The following is a 14,427-nucleotide window of genomic DNA, read 5'->3' as shown; positions in this document are numbered from 1 at the left end:
CCAGGCGGGGGTTGAAGATCTCCAGAGAAGGAGACTCCACAGCCCCCCTGGGCAGCCTGGGCCAGTAAATACCCCCAGGGATGGGGACTTGACCCCTTCCCTGGGCAGCCTGTAACCAGTGCTTGGTAAATAAGGAAAACCACTGCTTTTAAGAATTTTGTTGATGGGGGAGTTTATTGTGGAGTGGGTAACTACATCCGTTTCTTCCATTTGCAGAAGGATGTTCCAGATGGGCTGAAGGAGCTCTCCGACGGCTCGGAGGAGAGCAGCGATGCCCAGTCCGACTCCCAGAGCTCCGAGAACAGCAGCAGCAGCAGCAGCAGCAGCGACAGGTGCAGTAACAAAGATGGGAAGAAAAGCAGATGGAAAAGGAAAGGTAATTTTCCTTTTCAGGAGTGATGGTTTTAACACGGTCTGTGTGTGTGTGTGAAGGACTCGGAGGTTTTTATCCATCACGTCTGTTGCCTTCTGAAGACAGGCTGTTGTGGTAGCCTGAGATCTGCCGTTGCCATTTGTGCTCCTGGGTTGAACGGGTGACACAAGTGCTGATTTACTGTTGGGGGAACCGAGGGTGAGAAGTGCCTGTAATTAAGTGTCTGTATTTAAGGCCCGGACACCAGTCACAGACCGGCACGCTGCGCTTTGCACCCAGGAACTGTGAACCTGTTTCTTCCAGGTTTCCTCTGCCATCCCCCAGCTCTCCCAGGAAGATTGCGCCTTTCACTGCTGGCCCCTTTGGATGCTTTTGGGTACAACGCTGACTAGGAGTGAGCACAGGATCTCTGAGGTTAAAGCTGGTTATGGGACCTGACGGGTCCTGTAGGGCTTGGGCTTGAGCCACTGCGCTCTTTTCCTCTGTCCTGTTCTGGGCTCCTTTCCCTCATAAACCAGGCGGGGTTTGGTTATTCGATACTGATGAACATGAAATCATTTACAGCCTTCGCTAATGCAGCAAAGTGCTGGTTTTTGCTCCGCTGCTGTATCTGTATATGCTGAGGTCGGATGGTTCAAGGGTGTTTCGAGGCGGTCTGGTAGATGCTGGATTTTCTGCAGGAGTAGCAAGCGGAGGAGATAGTGGATTCACTCTCATTTTGAATCCTGATGCTTTTGCTGCTCCGAGGAGGCAATGCACCTGGCCAGGTACTGCCGCATCGTGCCATCTTCGGGAACAGCGGAAACCGGCACCTCTCCGCCAGTCGTAATATTTACATCCTGTATGAGCAATAAACTGAAGTTCCCGTCTTGCCTGCCTCTAGTTTCAGCACCCGTTCGTTTGACCAATGTTGTCTGAATTCTTTCCTCCTTCGAAATTCTGCTCAGGTATCTGCTTAGATGCTGTGAGCTGAATTAGTAAGAAAAAGCCGTAATAAAATGTGAGGGTGCGACGTAGGTTGTTCTCCAAGCTGGGGAGAGTCTGTTCACTGCGGTGTTGTTATTCTTGATGCTAAAATCAGCGTGCTTCCTAACTCAGAGCTTTGTGAAGGAGCACGAAGCCTCCCCCTTAGGCAGAGGTAGCAGGCTGCAGCTCTGGGTGTCCTGGAGAGCTGTCGAGGCTGTGACCTTACCCTTCAATCCCAACCTTTCCTTTTTTCCCTTCCTCCTCAGTCATGCGCAGAATTTCTTGGCTGAAATGAAACGTTATCTCAAGCTTATTTCCAATGCAGGAGGACACCTGAGTGGACGCGAGTGGGAGGTTTTCTGTAGTGGTTAAGGACTTGCAACAACCGGCGGGGTCTGGCGAAAGCCTTCCCTCCGTGGGACGCTTTACGGTGGGGAGTCACTGAATGAGAACGTGCTCTTCCCGTACGGGTGCGGGCGGCTCCCGTGGCCCGGCCCCCCCCTGCAGCTTTCCCTGCAGCCACAGTGCAAATCACAGAAGTAGGAGTGTTGTGTAGAATTTTAAGCACTTAAAGTGCAGCGAAAGAGCAAACTGTTCAAAACACTTAGGAGTAAAGCCTGACTCCAAATGCAGCCTTCGGAAGGACGGCTAATGAAGGGCTGGCCAAACATTGTTGTTTCTAACAAAATATTTGGTCAGTGCGGGGCTTTTTGGCTGTTTTGCCTACACCTCCAGTGTTATTATGTAAAAACCTGCAAGGGAGCTCGCAGAACACGTATCTTTTAGTGAGATCTTTATGTAGAAACACGCGTGTTCATTTTATATGAAAGTTCTATATACTGCATTATGGAATGGCTGCAAAGGCGGGAGGGGGTGTGTGGTTTAGGAACCCAAGCAAGAAGGAAAGGGGATCTGACCCTGAAACAGCTGGCAAAAGGTACCCAGAACTCAAAGGCAGTGCGAGGGTAGGGGTGTCAGTGGAAATACAAAGAAGGAATTTTGCTCCCCTCTGCCGTCTGGCACTGATGGTTTTTCTTAGGAGTGGTGTTTTGACCTTGGGTTGGACTGGATGGCCTCTAGGGGTCCCTTCCAACCCAAACCATTCTATGATTCAGTGATAAAGGTCATCTTTTCGTAGGTTTTAATGCACTGAGAGTCATGAAATTGCAGTGATTACTAAATTAGAAACGATCAGTAAATGAGAAAAGTAATTCCAGTCCCTAGTGCTACCGAGTGTTTTCCTTCTGTTCACGTGCCCGCCCTCGAGGACTGTGTTCCTTTGGGTGAGCAACTCGTAATTATTAATGAACGTCCACTTAGTGTCACACCAAGGCGTTGCCAGCCCTGCGGGGGAATGGCTTTCTCCTGATGCTTCCCTGTAAGAAGCGTGTGAAAAACAACGGGCTGGTTTGCTAAAGCAGGGATGGCATTTCTGGGCAGTGGATTTTTGGAGCTGCAGAGGCATGGAGCTGCCTCTGGACTAAGTGGAGCCTTCAGCTGCCTGGATCTCACCCGCACCGGCAGGGTACGGCGGGAGTGACAACCCGAAGCACGGCCTTTCTGTATTTACCGCTTGGATTAAATCCCGCGAGCTGGCCGGCAGCATTGCTGCGTCTATAGGCGAATCTTTCCCAGTCTGTGCATGCCACCGACTGCTGCCTGGGAAGGGCATCCCGCACGTCGGCGCCGCGGGGTCTGTAGTGAACGCAAACAGAGCTGCTCCGCCTCACTGGGTGTTCTTATCACCTCCATGCTTCATTCCTTACAGTTGGACGAGAGCGAGTAGCTGTGGTGGATCCTCACAAGCCAGCCAGATGCGGGGTGCATGCAACACCTCGGTGTTTTACCCTCCCAGGCACTGATTAACGGATGATAGGATGAGGGGGAATGGTTTGACGCTGCGCCAGGGCAGGTTTAGGTTGGACATTAGGAAAAACTTCTTCACCGAAAGGGCTGTCAGGCTCTGGAATGGGCTGCCCAGGGAGGTGGTGGAGTCCCCATCCCTGGAGGGATTTAAAAGAAGGAGAGATGAGGTGCTTAGGGCCAGGGTTTAGTGGTGGGATGGCAGGGTTAGGGTAAAGGTTGGACTCGATGATCTCAAAGGGCTTTTCCAACCAAAGTGATTCTATGATGCTATGATCACTCCCATCCCCTGTAGCTTCCACCTTTGCCGCTGCCGGCAGCGAGTTAGGTGAGGGGTTTTAGCAGCCTGGTGGTACGCAAGCAGAGGACAGGGCTGCTCACCTCGCTGCCTGCTGGGGCACCGCGTTTCAGCTCTCAGGGTGAGGCATAAAGAGAGATAAATCATCCTTGGAACCCCCCGAGCCGTAGGCCGTCTTCAGTCTGAAGTCCTGGAATGTCATGGACAGGCGGGAGGGAGTTCCCCCGAAGTGAAATGTGCCTTCATCCTGGGGACGGGTCCCAGGCAGGGGCGCGCGGTCCGTCAGAGCACGCCGTCGGGTGGCTCCTGGGGGGTGGAAGTCCAAACATATCTTTAACAAACCAACCAAGCGGTGCTGGGTGCTGTGGGGTTGTTCCCAGGGGGCAGAAGGACGTTACCCTCGCTTCGCCCGCTGCGGCACAGCTCGGCGTCCACCTTCGTCCGCCTTGGTTCAGAGTAGGATTGAGAAATGGGCGGTCAAAATGCGCCTCTCCGTGTCGCACTGGGAAGGTAAAGTGTGGTGTTCCCGGATGTGTTTAGGTCTCGGAGGTCAGTGGCCAAAGATGAGAAATGTGAATTTCACGTTTCAGAGCATAAATCAGCCACGAGCTGCTTTCCTCTGACCATTCCCTAGTAAAATGAACATTTTTCTTCATGTACCAATGTACCGTAACGGCGTGTCCCGCTCCACGCTGCCTGCTCCAGGCAGGACCCTTTGGAAGGTGCGGGATGAGAGGCGTATAGTGACTTACTCCTTGACGTAGCTCGAGTGATGCGCTGAGCATTGCTGGGACTTCTCTTATGATTAACGAGCTGAGCTGACCAAGAGGGAAAGAACACGGGATTTATTTGAATGCTGGTTATTGGAGCTGAGGTGAAACCTCTTTTCTTTGCAGTCAGCTTTCCTTGCTTTTCCATATTAAAGTGCTTTCCTTTAAATCCCAAGTGGTAGAGGCCATCCCAAACAAGAAAAATTCGATGGACAGTAAGACACGTTTGCTCATATTGAACCATATACCAGGTTGCTTTCCTTTTCAGCATGACATTGATTTGTCTTTTTTGTTTTCTCGGGGGCTACCAAGGCTATCTAGAAGGTGACAGTAAAATAAATAATTCTTGCTGGTAGGTAGCAGAGCAGCATGTGTGTCCCTGACCAAACCTGGCCTCATGACTAGCCCTGACACGTATTTAAGCTGTGTGAATGGCTTTGAAAAGCTGCAGTTGCGACTGTGTTGAAAACAAGGATGCTCTTCCAAAGAAAACCATTTATGGAGCCTTGTTCCAGAGCAAAACCAGCCTTTGTGCACCCGCAGCAGCGCTCAACACTTGGGTGCAGCTGCTCCCACGGCGCTCGGGAACAGGGCGATGCAGCAGGACCCGTGAGGAGACCAGCAGGAGAATCAGTGCAAGGCTGTGGGGCGACGGAGCCAGGACTCACGGGCCATCTTGGGATCATGGAATCATGGAATGGTTTGGGTTGGCAAAGCCCTTGAAGCTCCCCCAGCCCAAGCGTTCCCCTACCCCTGCCATCCCACCCCCAAACCCTGGCCCTCAGCACCGCCTCTGCCCGGCTGTTAAATCCCCCCAGGGCTGGGGACTTGACCCCTTCCCTGGGCAGCCCCTTCCAGCCCCTGACAGCCCCAAGGGGAAGGAATTGTTCCCCATGGCCAACCTCACCCTGCCCTGGCACAGCTCGAGGCCATAGGTTGGCCCGAGTTCATTCCCTGCATCTTTTTTGGTTACACCGAGTCCCTTGTGAGCTCAGCGGGTGGAAATGCCCACGCACTCCGAAACACGCACGACTGGGGAATACGCAGGGGGGTGCCTGTCCTCTCTTTTATTTTATCTTCTAACAACTCCTGACAAGGTTTTGCTTATTCCTTTCCATCATATTTTGTACGTCCTCACGTTTTTGACTGTTGGTGAGCCCTGAGCTGATGTTTTCACCTGTGGCAACTCCAGGATCCTTTTCCTGAGCAGCAGTCACTATTTCAGAGTTGTTCCTCCCTTCGGTCGTTGTGTTGCCTTTCATCTTCCCCGAGTTGTGCCTGCTGGTTTCGAGTTGTGCCTGCTGGTTTCGTGCCCCTCACGCGGTATCGCCGGGTCCTTTTGCAGTTCTTTGCAATCGGGTTTAACCTTTTGTTATGCAGAATAACGTCAGCTGTGTCTCGTGGCGGCCGGCGGGTGTTGGGTGGCGTGGGTGGCAGCACGCCTCCTTGGACGCCCCCCCGGTACGGTGCCCTCCACCGCCGGGAAGCCGAGCTGGGGTTTAATCCGTTGTTAATCTGCGGGATTCAGAGACGCGCAAGGCTTACGGCAGCCTCCTTTGCTCTGTTCCCAAACCAGCCAAGGTTCTTTCTAACTGGAGTCGCACTTGATAGGCGATGCCCTCTCTGGAAGAGTCTGTTGTGGTTTCTCTCGATGGCTTTGCCGCTGGCACATTTTACCCTTTCAGGGGCTCCTTTTAATTTCTTTTAATCTCGTTTCTGTGTTTCAGCGTGGTTCTCCTTCTTACGAAGTTGAGCATTGCACTGGCACCGCATACGATGTTTTTAGACATTTCCCTGTAGAGATAAATGTTCTCTTTATGTAAAAAAGCAAAAACCAACCCCCCAAAACTACTGAGTTCAGCTGAAAATCAGAAGCTTCACACAAGAATAAAATTTTCTGGTCTCTTACACAAACGAGCATTCAAAGGCATAAATAATTGCCTGGTACTTTACTCTTTAAAAGGTTTTGATGGGGGGGGGTAGGGTTTTTTAAGCAATTTGGGTAAGACTGAAGTTTTGAGTGCACTGTACTCTTACACTCTGAGAGGCGGTGAGCGACCTTTTGCTTTCAGGCAGCGTTGTAGGCCGACGACGATGCAGTCCCACCGAAGCTGTGCTCCTGGATTCTGGTGTCACCTTCAGATGGGGGCGAACGTCGAGGTTTCCCTTTGCGGTGGGGAGGACAGGAATGCGTACGTACCTTTCTTTGCGTAGCTAAATGAGCTGCTCTCATCTATGGCTGGGTCATGCCCAGCTTTTCATCCATCAGTGCCCCCAGGTCCCTCTGGGCAGGGCTGCTCTCCATCCTTTCTTCCCCCAGCCTGTGAGGATCCCGGGGGTTGCCCCCACCCCGGTGCAGGACCCTGCCCTTGGCCTTGTTGGACCTGCTCCAGCGGCAGGAGGGGCCGTGGCGGGGAGCAGAGGTGCAGGCAGGAGCACCCGCTGCATCCAGCACGGCCGGCAGTGCCCGCTGAAGGCACGGAGGTTGCTCAGTTCGAGAACCGTGTGCTGCTGGCGCGTTCTTTCCCGATAAGCTCTCATGGCAAGAGAAGACAACGGGCTCGTGCGGCGTGGCCGTGCGTTATCCCTCTGCACGGGGACAGATTCCCCCCAAGCAGCAGCGTTGCCCTGTTCAGTGCCTGTTGATGCTGCTGCTGCGCCAGTGATTCGCTGTAGGAAGGGAGCGACCGCACCGGGGGCTTTCCCCAAGGGCTTTTTGCTGCGCTAGCCATTTCTTGAGTTTTTGTTTTGCAGCGCCTATTTCCTTGCTCCTTTCCTCTTTCTCGCCTTGCTCCGTCGGCTGTGGCAGCGGGGCTGGAGGGCAGCGGTGCCGTGCCCCTTGGGCTGCCCCCGGGTGCCACCTCTGCCACCCCGCTCGCTGGGAGGCTCCCAAGTGCTCCGGAGATCCCCGGGGACTCCCGCAGGGCCTCTTGCCCATGAGCATCTCGGTTTGGTACCCAAGAAAATAGCGTTTGGGGGATTTTTTGTTTAAAGCTAGATAGTTTAGACATGCTGCCACTCCTGTGCTCGTTAAGCTCAGTACTTCGAAGCATGTCCAACGAGCACCTTTCCAAAAGCAAAATGCACCAGAAGCAGCAATAGGAATGCCTTCTCCTCAAGCTCTTTTTTTTGGTTTTTTTCCCCCACAGTATTGGTTTTCTTCAGATTTAAAGTGAAAGCACAAAAGCCGAAGGAATCAGGCCTGTTTGGTGCACGTGAATAAGTGAATGCCATCATGTCTGATGGTAATCCTGAGTGAGTGGTGTCCTGACCACTTGGTGCGAGACACGCGGATGTTACAGGTCTGTCGGTCCATGTGTTCCGTGAGGGATCTCAGAAATACAAAGTGAGGGACAGAAACGAGAGACTTCTCTGCAAAAAAAAGTCTTTAAAAAACCAAAAGATACCCTACCCTTCCAAACACGCCTGCAAATTGATGGTGCCGGTTTCCCTTCCAGGGTGGGACTGTGGACGGGGAGGTGCGGGCAGAGGCTCCTGTGTGAAGGGCAGGGCTGGAGACTTTCGCAGCAGAGCTTGGCCAGGAGGCTGCTGTAGGGAAAATAGTTCCTGAGGGATGCTCAACGGCAACAGATTTAAATGAGTGTCTGGACTGGTTCCCCCTTTCTCAGGAAGCTTGTTTGATACGTGCTGCAGCTGTGGCAGGCAGCGGAGGAGCTGTGGAGGCACCTGAAGGGCGGGAGAGAGCCTTGGTAGGGGATTCTCAGTAAAAGCCACCCCTGAGCAGGGACCTGCTCGTTTGCTCTGGGAAATGAAACGTGGCTGAACGTGAGGCTGATGCTGTCGCTAGCTACAGACATCTGTGTCCTTGCACCGAGCCGGTCAAATAGCGCGTCCAGACTTCGGCGCACCTAGGATATCATGGGGGTTTTAGGTTTAGAAACAAGGCTTGGCTCTTGATTTTGGTCTGGTTTTGAACTGTACCTTTTCAAACTCATTGCAGCCCAGCTTAAACGAGGAGCTGGAGGGGTTGCAAAGATCGTTGTGTTCCTGCTTTTCACAGCAGGCAGTGGCTGGGAGGGGAGGAGAGGCACCATAGCTGCTCCAGCGGCGCGGAAGGCTGTAGCCTGAACCTTTAGCAGAGGTGTGAGAATCCGCGAGGGCGATGCAGCTCCCCCAGCTGCGGGAGAAGCTTCCCAAGCTTCCCGGTTTGCAGACATTCCGATCAGTCGATGGCAGGACATCGATGTACAGCAGATTGGACTTTGCTAGTTCTGGGTCTCGTCACTTTGCTGCGATAGCTCTCAGTCTTCGGTCGCTAAATAAGATGCCTCCTTTGCCTTCCCAGCTCTATTTCTTGGCTGTAACGTAGCTTCGCACCAAAATTAAATGATCCCAAACTGCTTAATGAGGGAAAATAAGGTACTGTGATGGTAAATCATCAGGGTTTCCATCCCTGGGAACATTCCAGGCCAGGTTGGACAGGGCTGTGAGCAACCTGATGTGGTTCAAGGTGTCCCTGCTCCTGCAGGGGGGTTGGGCTGGGTGGGCTCTAGGGGTCCCTTCCCACCCAAAACATTCTATGATTCTAAATGGCTAGAAAAACCTTTGCAGGAAACATTTTTAAATCCTAACATTCGTAAGGCGTCTTTCTGAGGCCGCACGCTCTAACTCACTGTCACTTCAGTCATTTCCACTAAGCAGAACCCACACTTCCATCAGTTCAAGTTTCTCAAAGTGCAACCAGCTGTGCTCAAAAGCTGACGGTCCGAGACACAAATACAAGGAGAGTTGTGCCATGAAGTCCACAGGAAAGAAAATGTTCTTTCATTTTTAGTATTTCATTGACTTCATACATCTGAAAAGATTCTTTTGGTTTCCCCCAGCGACACCTGAAGTTCCATAATCTTGCTTTGTGTAAAAACTCACTTGCAATTAATATGCAAAGAGTTGCCGTGAAAAGCATAACGAAAGGAGAAAATGCAAAGGGCTTCAGCTTGCTCCCAGCCATGGTTCATCTCCGAGTTCTGCAATCGGTGACGTTTGAAAGTGGAAGTGAATGAGTCTGCACCTTGCAGGGCTTCCTGGCAGCCACAGTTCTGACTTTGGGGGCCGAGAAGATGTGGTGCTGGTAGCTCTCCTCCTCGGTGCCTCTGTGCCATCTCTTCTACAAGAGTAGAAGAGGGTGCCCGAGCCCTGGCCCAGGCTGCCCAGGGGGGCTGTGGAGTCTCCTTCTCTGGAGATCTTCAACCCCCGCCTGGCCGCTGTCCTGTGCCCCCTGCTCTGGGTGAGCCTGCTTGGGCAGGGGGGTGGCACTGGGTGAGCTCCGGGGGGCCCTGCCAGCCCCGGCCATGCTGGGATGCTGGGATTCTGTGAAGAGCAGAAGAGTTTCTACTTCAAAACGAGTTTTATTTTTAGTTGGTTCATTTGTTTGCTCTTCTTTAAAATAACCAGAAAGGCATTAAATTCCAATTAAAAAGATTCCTTCAGCGTTGAGCTGTGTAGCATCAGCTCTGGAATGCAGCACTCCTACACGGCCGCTTCCTGGCCTGTCTGGGTGTCCATGAAACACACAAAAGCCTCCTTCCTCATTAAAAGAAAAACAATAAAAATCTACTCCCTCGAATTCAAGAACAGCCCAAATTTCAGCCAGGGTGCCCTGGGGGTTGGCTTGGGTTGTTGGCCACGTTTTCCCCTGCGTGCTGAGACAGGGCTGCCGGCATCCACCGAGCCCTCCGTAATTTGACCGATCCCGGGAGTCTCGGTGGGAAGCAGCGCTAGTGCAGGGTACAGCTTCTTTTTTTCTTTCCCAAGGATTGGGGAGGGGAGTTTTTATTGTGAGAATACGGAATCCTAATAAAAATCAATGAAGTGAATGTGAACAGGGGTAGGCAGCAGCCAGATGAGCTGCACTCCTTATTTTGCTTAGAGGCTCTGCCTTGAGCCCTTGAGGCTGCAGTTCAGCTTATCGTGACATTATTTTTGCTCATATACATATAAACCAGGAAGCGCCTTCAGATAACATCAACAGCCACTTCCTTATATGTACAAAAATAAAGTGCTCTGACAGCAGCAAAACTGACACTTTGATTTCAGAAGGGATAGAAACCTTTGTGCATTTGTAGACCCACATGGGCGTCACGCGGGGCCAATCAGGAGCACAGGGGAAGAAGTTTAAAAACAAGCCCCATGCATTGCTGCCTGTACATCTGTGCGGGAGCAGAAGGCGGGAGGAAGCCCGGAGCGGCGTTGATTGCCGAGCCTCGGAAGCAGCAGCAATGTTCACGGAGCAGCTCTATGCGATTCCCCTCGAAGGTAGGATGCGGTTCTTTCAGCTGCGGCAGATTCTCGCCTTTGGGAAGGAAGCGGGTGCTGTTCTGGCTGGGGTCCCTCTGCGCCGATCGGAGGTGGGACAGGCGCCTTCGCTTCGGCCTCGAAGCAGCTGCTCGGCTGTCGTCTTCCCAGTTTGATGATAAAAACAAAGCTTTTTTTGGATACAGTACTTGTAAAAGGAGACTGCCAAGACGCCTTGGGTTCTGTGTTGTTTTAAATCATCCTGAAACTTAAAGTGTAAGTGCCTCGCTCCTGGATGCTTTTGTCACCATTGCGCCGTCATGTCTTTTGTAGGACAACTTGCAAGTGGTTTCTTGTCATGCACTGCGTGAACGTGAAGTGTTGCTCGGGGTTGTTGTCTGTGTGCACTGCATTTGCACACCTGGGGTTGTTCCTGAGCTCGGGGTTACAAATACAGCCTGTGTTTGCACACCTGGGGTTGTTCCTGAGCTCAAGGGTACAAATACAGCCTGTGTTTGCACACCTGGGGTTGTTCCTGAGCTCGGGGGTACAAATACAGCCTGTGTTTGTGGGGTCTAGAACTAAAACACGTACAGCTTGGCAGTGTTGCTGTGACCAAGCTGCAAAGCTTCGGTTGACTGCCTGAGCTCGGGGTTACAAATACAGCCTGTGTTTGCACACCTGGGGGTGTTCCTGAGCTCGGGGTTACAAATACAGCCTGTGTTTGCACACCTGGGGTTGTTCCTGAGCTCGGGGTTACAAATACAGCCTGTGTTTGCACACCTGGGGTTGTTCCTGAGCTCGGGGTTACAAGTGCAGCCTGTGTTTGCACACCTGGGGTTGTTCCTGAGCTCGGGGTTACAAATACAGCCTGTGTTTGCACACCTGGGGTTGTTCCTGAGCTCGGGGTTACAAATACAGCCTGTGTTTGCACACCTGGGGGTGTTCCTGAGCTCGGGGTTACAAATACAGCCTGTGTTTGCACACCTGGGGTTGTCCCTGAGCTCGGGGTTACAAATACAGCCTGTGTTTGCACACCTGGGGTTGGTTGAGCTCAGGGTTACAAATACAGCCTGTGTTTGCACACCTGGGGGTGTTCCTGAGCTCGGGGTTACAAATACAGCCTGTCCTTATGGGGTCTAGAACTAAAACACGTACAGCTTGGTCGTGTTGCTGTGACCAAGCTGCAAAGCTTCGGTTGACTGGAGTGGAACCGCGGTCAGTGCCTACACCTGGCTTTGCAAGCTGGTACAAACAAATCAAAGGCGTCTGGTTCCAGTATAGAGCTGCCCAGACGTTCTTGGCTTCTGACAGTGAAAATGGCTGTCAAAATCGGATTTTCCTATAATTTCTGCCATGTCCCTGGTGTGTCCTTTCTAATCAGAGCCCTCCTGAAAGGGAAGGGTCTTCTTTAGCTTCTGTACAGACGCCTCCCGTGAGAGCCGCTGCAGTAACTGGTCTCGCCTCTAGCAAAACCCAACCTACGCTTGCTCTGCCAAAAAGGAAAAAAAAGGGGAAAAAAGATCAGATGTTAAAGTGAACTGTAAGGGGAAAGGGGGGAGCGGACGGAGCGAGATTGCCGATAATCCTTCTCCGTTAGCCAAATGTCAGCTTGCCTTGCACTTCCCACAGCAGGCACGTCCTGGGGGCGCCTCCTGGCTCCCAGGCACTCAGGATTTTGCTTGACCAGGTTAGCGTTCCAAGTTAAAAAGTAACGCTGTTTGGTAAAATGGCATTTACTGAAAATGGATTGGAAGATTTTAGTAAGGTTAAAATAGGAAATTGCCATCAACCCTTCTTAAGTGGGACAGCGAAGGAAAACATCCGGCGTAATTAAACTTCTACACGGTGTTCACTGCCAACGGCCCGTACTTGGGAAAACGGGAATCAGAAATAAAACACTGTCCTGTAGCTGCAGTTCTGTGCGGTGTCGTTTGCTATAGAGGAAAACCTTGGGAGCCCGGACACGCCGAAATACCAGTTCACGGTCGGGGGGCGTAACCTGGATTTGCTGTAGGAGCTTTGCTGTGCCGGTGGCTCTCCGTGTCCTTCATGACCACCCGTGGCCCCATCACGGCGCTGCCTTCAGCGGGTGCTTTGCTGCTGCACGCCCATGATAGCTGCCCCCAAAAAACCATTTCAAAAAAGAGCTCTGTTTGGGTTATGTCATTTTGTTTCTTCCTGCTAAAGATTTGGTAGAAATATCAGCTTTTCTAAATAGAGCCAATTCCTGCCTGTGCTCGTGACTCATGAGGAAGCTGTTTCCCGAGTATCACGTTATGCAATTTACCAAGGAATCTGCAGACACGAAGCCAAAAACGTTCCTTTTTCCTTCATTTAAGTTAGCATGTCTTCTATTTAGGCCAGCACAGCATAGTGCCCAGACTTTGAGTGAGCTCTCATTTTTCATACAGGCTCTGCAGCCTCCGAGGGCTTACTCTAGCAGTCAAGAAGTTGTGTTTCCATTACACTTCCCAGCAAGCACCATGTTTTTGAATATATTTTTAAGTAGCGTGAGCAACCGTCATTAGGCTGCGGTCAGAGGCGCTTACACGTGGCTCTGCGTTTGGTAGGCATTTTAGACAGGTAGAAAAACGGATTGTAAACTTAAAATAGAATCATAGAATGTTTTGGGTTGGAAGGGACCCCTAGAGGTCATCTAGTCCAACCCCAAATCTACAGGAGAAGATGGATTCCCGTGCATGGCTTCTCCTCAGCCCCTAAGGACCCTAGGGCTTACGACGAAACGACAGCTCCGTTTGCTGCAGGACACCTTCCGTCTGTGCTTTTGCCCTGTGAGCTTTTGCGATCCCTCCCCAGCACTTCAGCAAACTCTCGGCTTATGCCTTGGCCTGACTAAACTGCGCTCAGAGCCTGGTTTACACGGCAGCCTGCTGCTCACCACCCGCGCCCCCTCGCTGCAGAGCTCGTCCCGGCTCCCTGTCCTCTTCTGCAAGGAGGAGAGCCAGCCAGAAGCTGCAGTTACCTTCGTGTTGTCCGGAGTCGGTGGCGTCGTGCTGCCGTTTGCTGCCGGAACTGGAGAAGCCTTGGGCATCCCTGTGTCCCCAACCGAAGTGGGGAGGATGGCCGTGCCGGGGTGGTTATTGCCATAAGCACAGCGTTTGTAAGGTACTGCGTGGCCTCAAAATATTTCCACTGAAAGGCAGGGAAATGGGATTTGTAAGTCCCTAATGTGTTTTCCAGAAAACTGAGGAGTGGGCAGCCATTTAACATGGCCAGCGTTTTTCAGAAAAAGCCAGTGTTCTCAGGGACTCTCATCGCCCCGGGCAGGTGCTGTGTGGCCCCCAAAGGTGCCATCTGAGGCTCTGTCTGGCTCTGCGGGAGCTCGGCCGCTGGCGTGCGGAGCTGGGACGGGTGCTCGCCCCTCAGGGACATCCACTTGCGCTGGAGGCGTGATGAACTGGAAGGATGCAGCCAAAGAGCTGGAGTTTGAGAGCAAAGAGGAATTGAAAGCTGTTGTGTGTGGCTGCAGCTGCGCAGGGCGAGCAGAGGAGCGGCGAGACCGCTTCTGTCTCGGGCCTGAGCTTCGCTGTCCTAAAGCTTTCTGGTTGCATTCAGCAGGTTCCTCGGGTGCTTCTCTGAGCTAGAGGCTTAGGAAAATCCAGTGCATGCGTTTTTGTTAAGAGTCGCCAGGTGTACTGTGTCCAGTTCTGGGCCACCTGGCTCAAGAAAGATGAGAAACTCCTGGAGAGAGTCCAGAGGAGGGCAACAAGGCTGATGGGGGGACTGGAGCATCTCCCCTAGGAGAAAAGGCTGAGGGAGCTGGGCTTGTTCAGCCTGGAGAAGAGATGGCTGAGAGGGGATCTCATCACCACCTACAAATATCTCAAGGGTGGGGGTCACCAGGACGGAGCCAGACTCTTCCCAGTGGTGCCCAGCGCCAG

At 52.4% G+C, this 14,427-nt stretch overlaps 2 protein-coding genes across 6 annotated transcripts in view; both read left to right on the top strand.

Annotated features, from left to right (window-relative positions):
• Window positions 1–3,236, top strand: part of LOC118452787 (putative Polycomb group protein ASXL2) — a 16,377-nt gene extending 13,141 nt beyond the window's left edge. For all 3 annotated transcript variants that reach the window (XM_035899092.1, XM_035899087.1, XM_035899097.1), the window contains exons 2-3: window positions 217–376; window positions 677–3,236. In XM_035899092.1, coding sequence (XP_035754985.1) covers window positions 217–376; window positions 677–765 — 249 coding nt within the window. In that variant the 3' untranslated portion in view covers window positions 766–3,236. The remainder of the gene's footprint in view (window positions 1–216; window positions 377–676) is intronic.
• A 6,363-nt stretch (window positions 3,237–9,599) lies between these two features.
• The window catches only part of ASXL2 (ASXL transcriptional regulator 2), a 69,424-nt gene continuing 64,596 nt past the window's right edge, over window positions 9,600–14,427 (top strand). For 2 of the 3 annotated variants that reach the window (XR_004842616.1, XM_035899054.1), the window contains exon 1: window positions 9,601–10,543. Coding sequence is in view for 2 of the 3 variants with exons in the window: in XM_035899054.1 (XP_035754947.1) it covers window positions 10,360–10,543 (184 nt within the window). In the remaining variant the exon portion in view is untranslated. Of the gene's footprint in view, window positions 10,544–14,427 lie in introns of all 3 variants that reach the window. The other variant, XM_035899063.1, reaches the window with a different exon arrangement.

Source organism: Egretta garzetta, unplaced genomic scaffold, assembly GCF_000687185.1.
Source record: "Egretta garzetta isolate BGI_Z169 unplaced genomic scaffold, ASM68718v1 scaffold510, whole genome shotgun sequence".
Classification (NCBI taxonomy): domain Eukaryota; kingdom Metazoa; phylum Chordata; class Aves; order Pelecaniformes; family Ardeidae; genus Egretta; species Egretta garzetta.
This window is presented reverse-complemented; position numbering and strand designations above follow the sequence as displayed.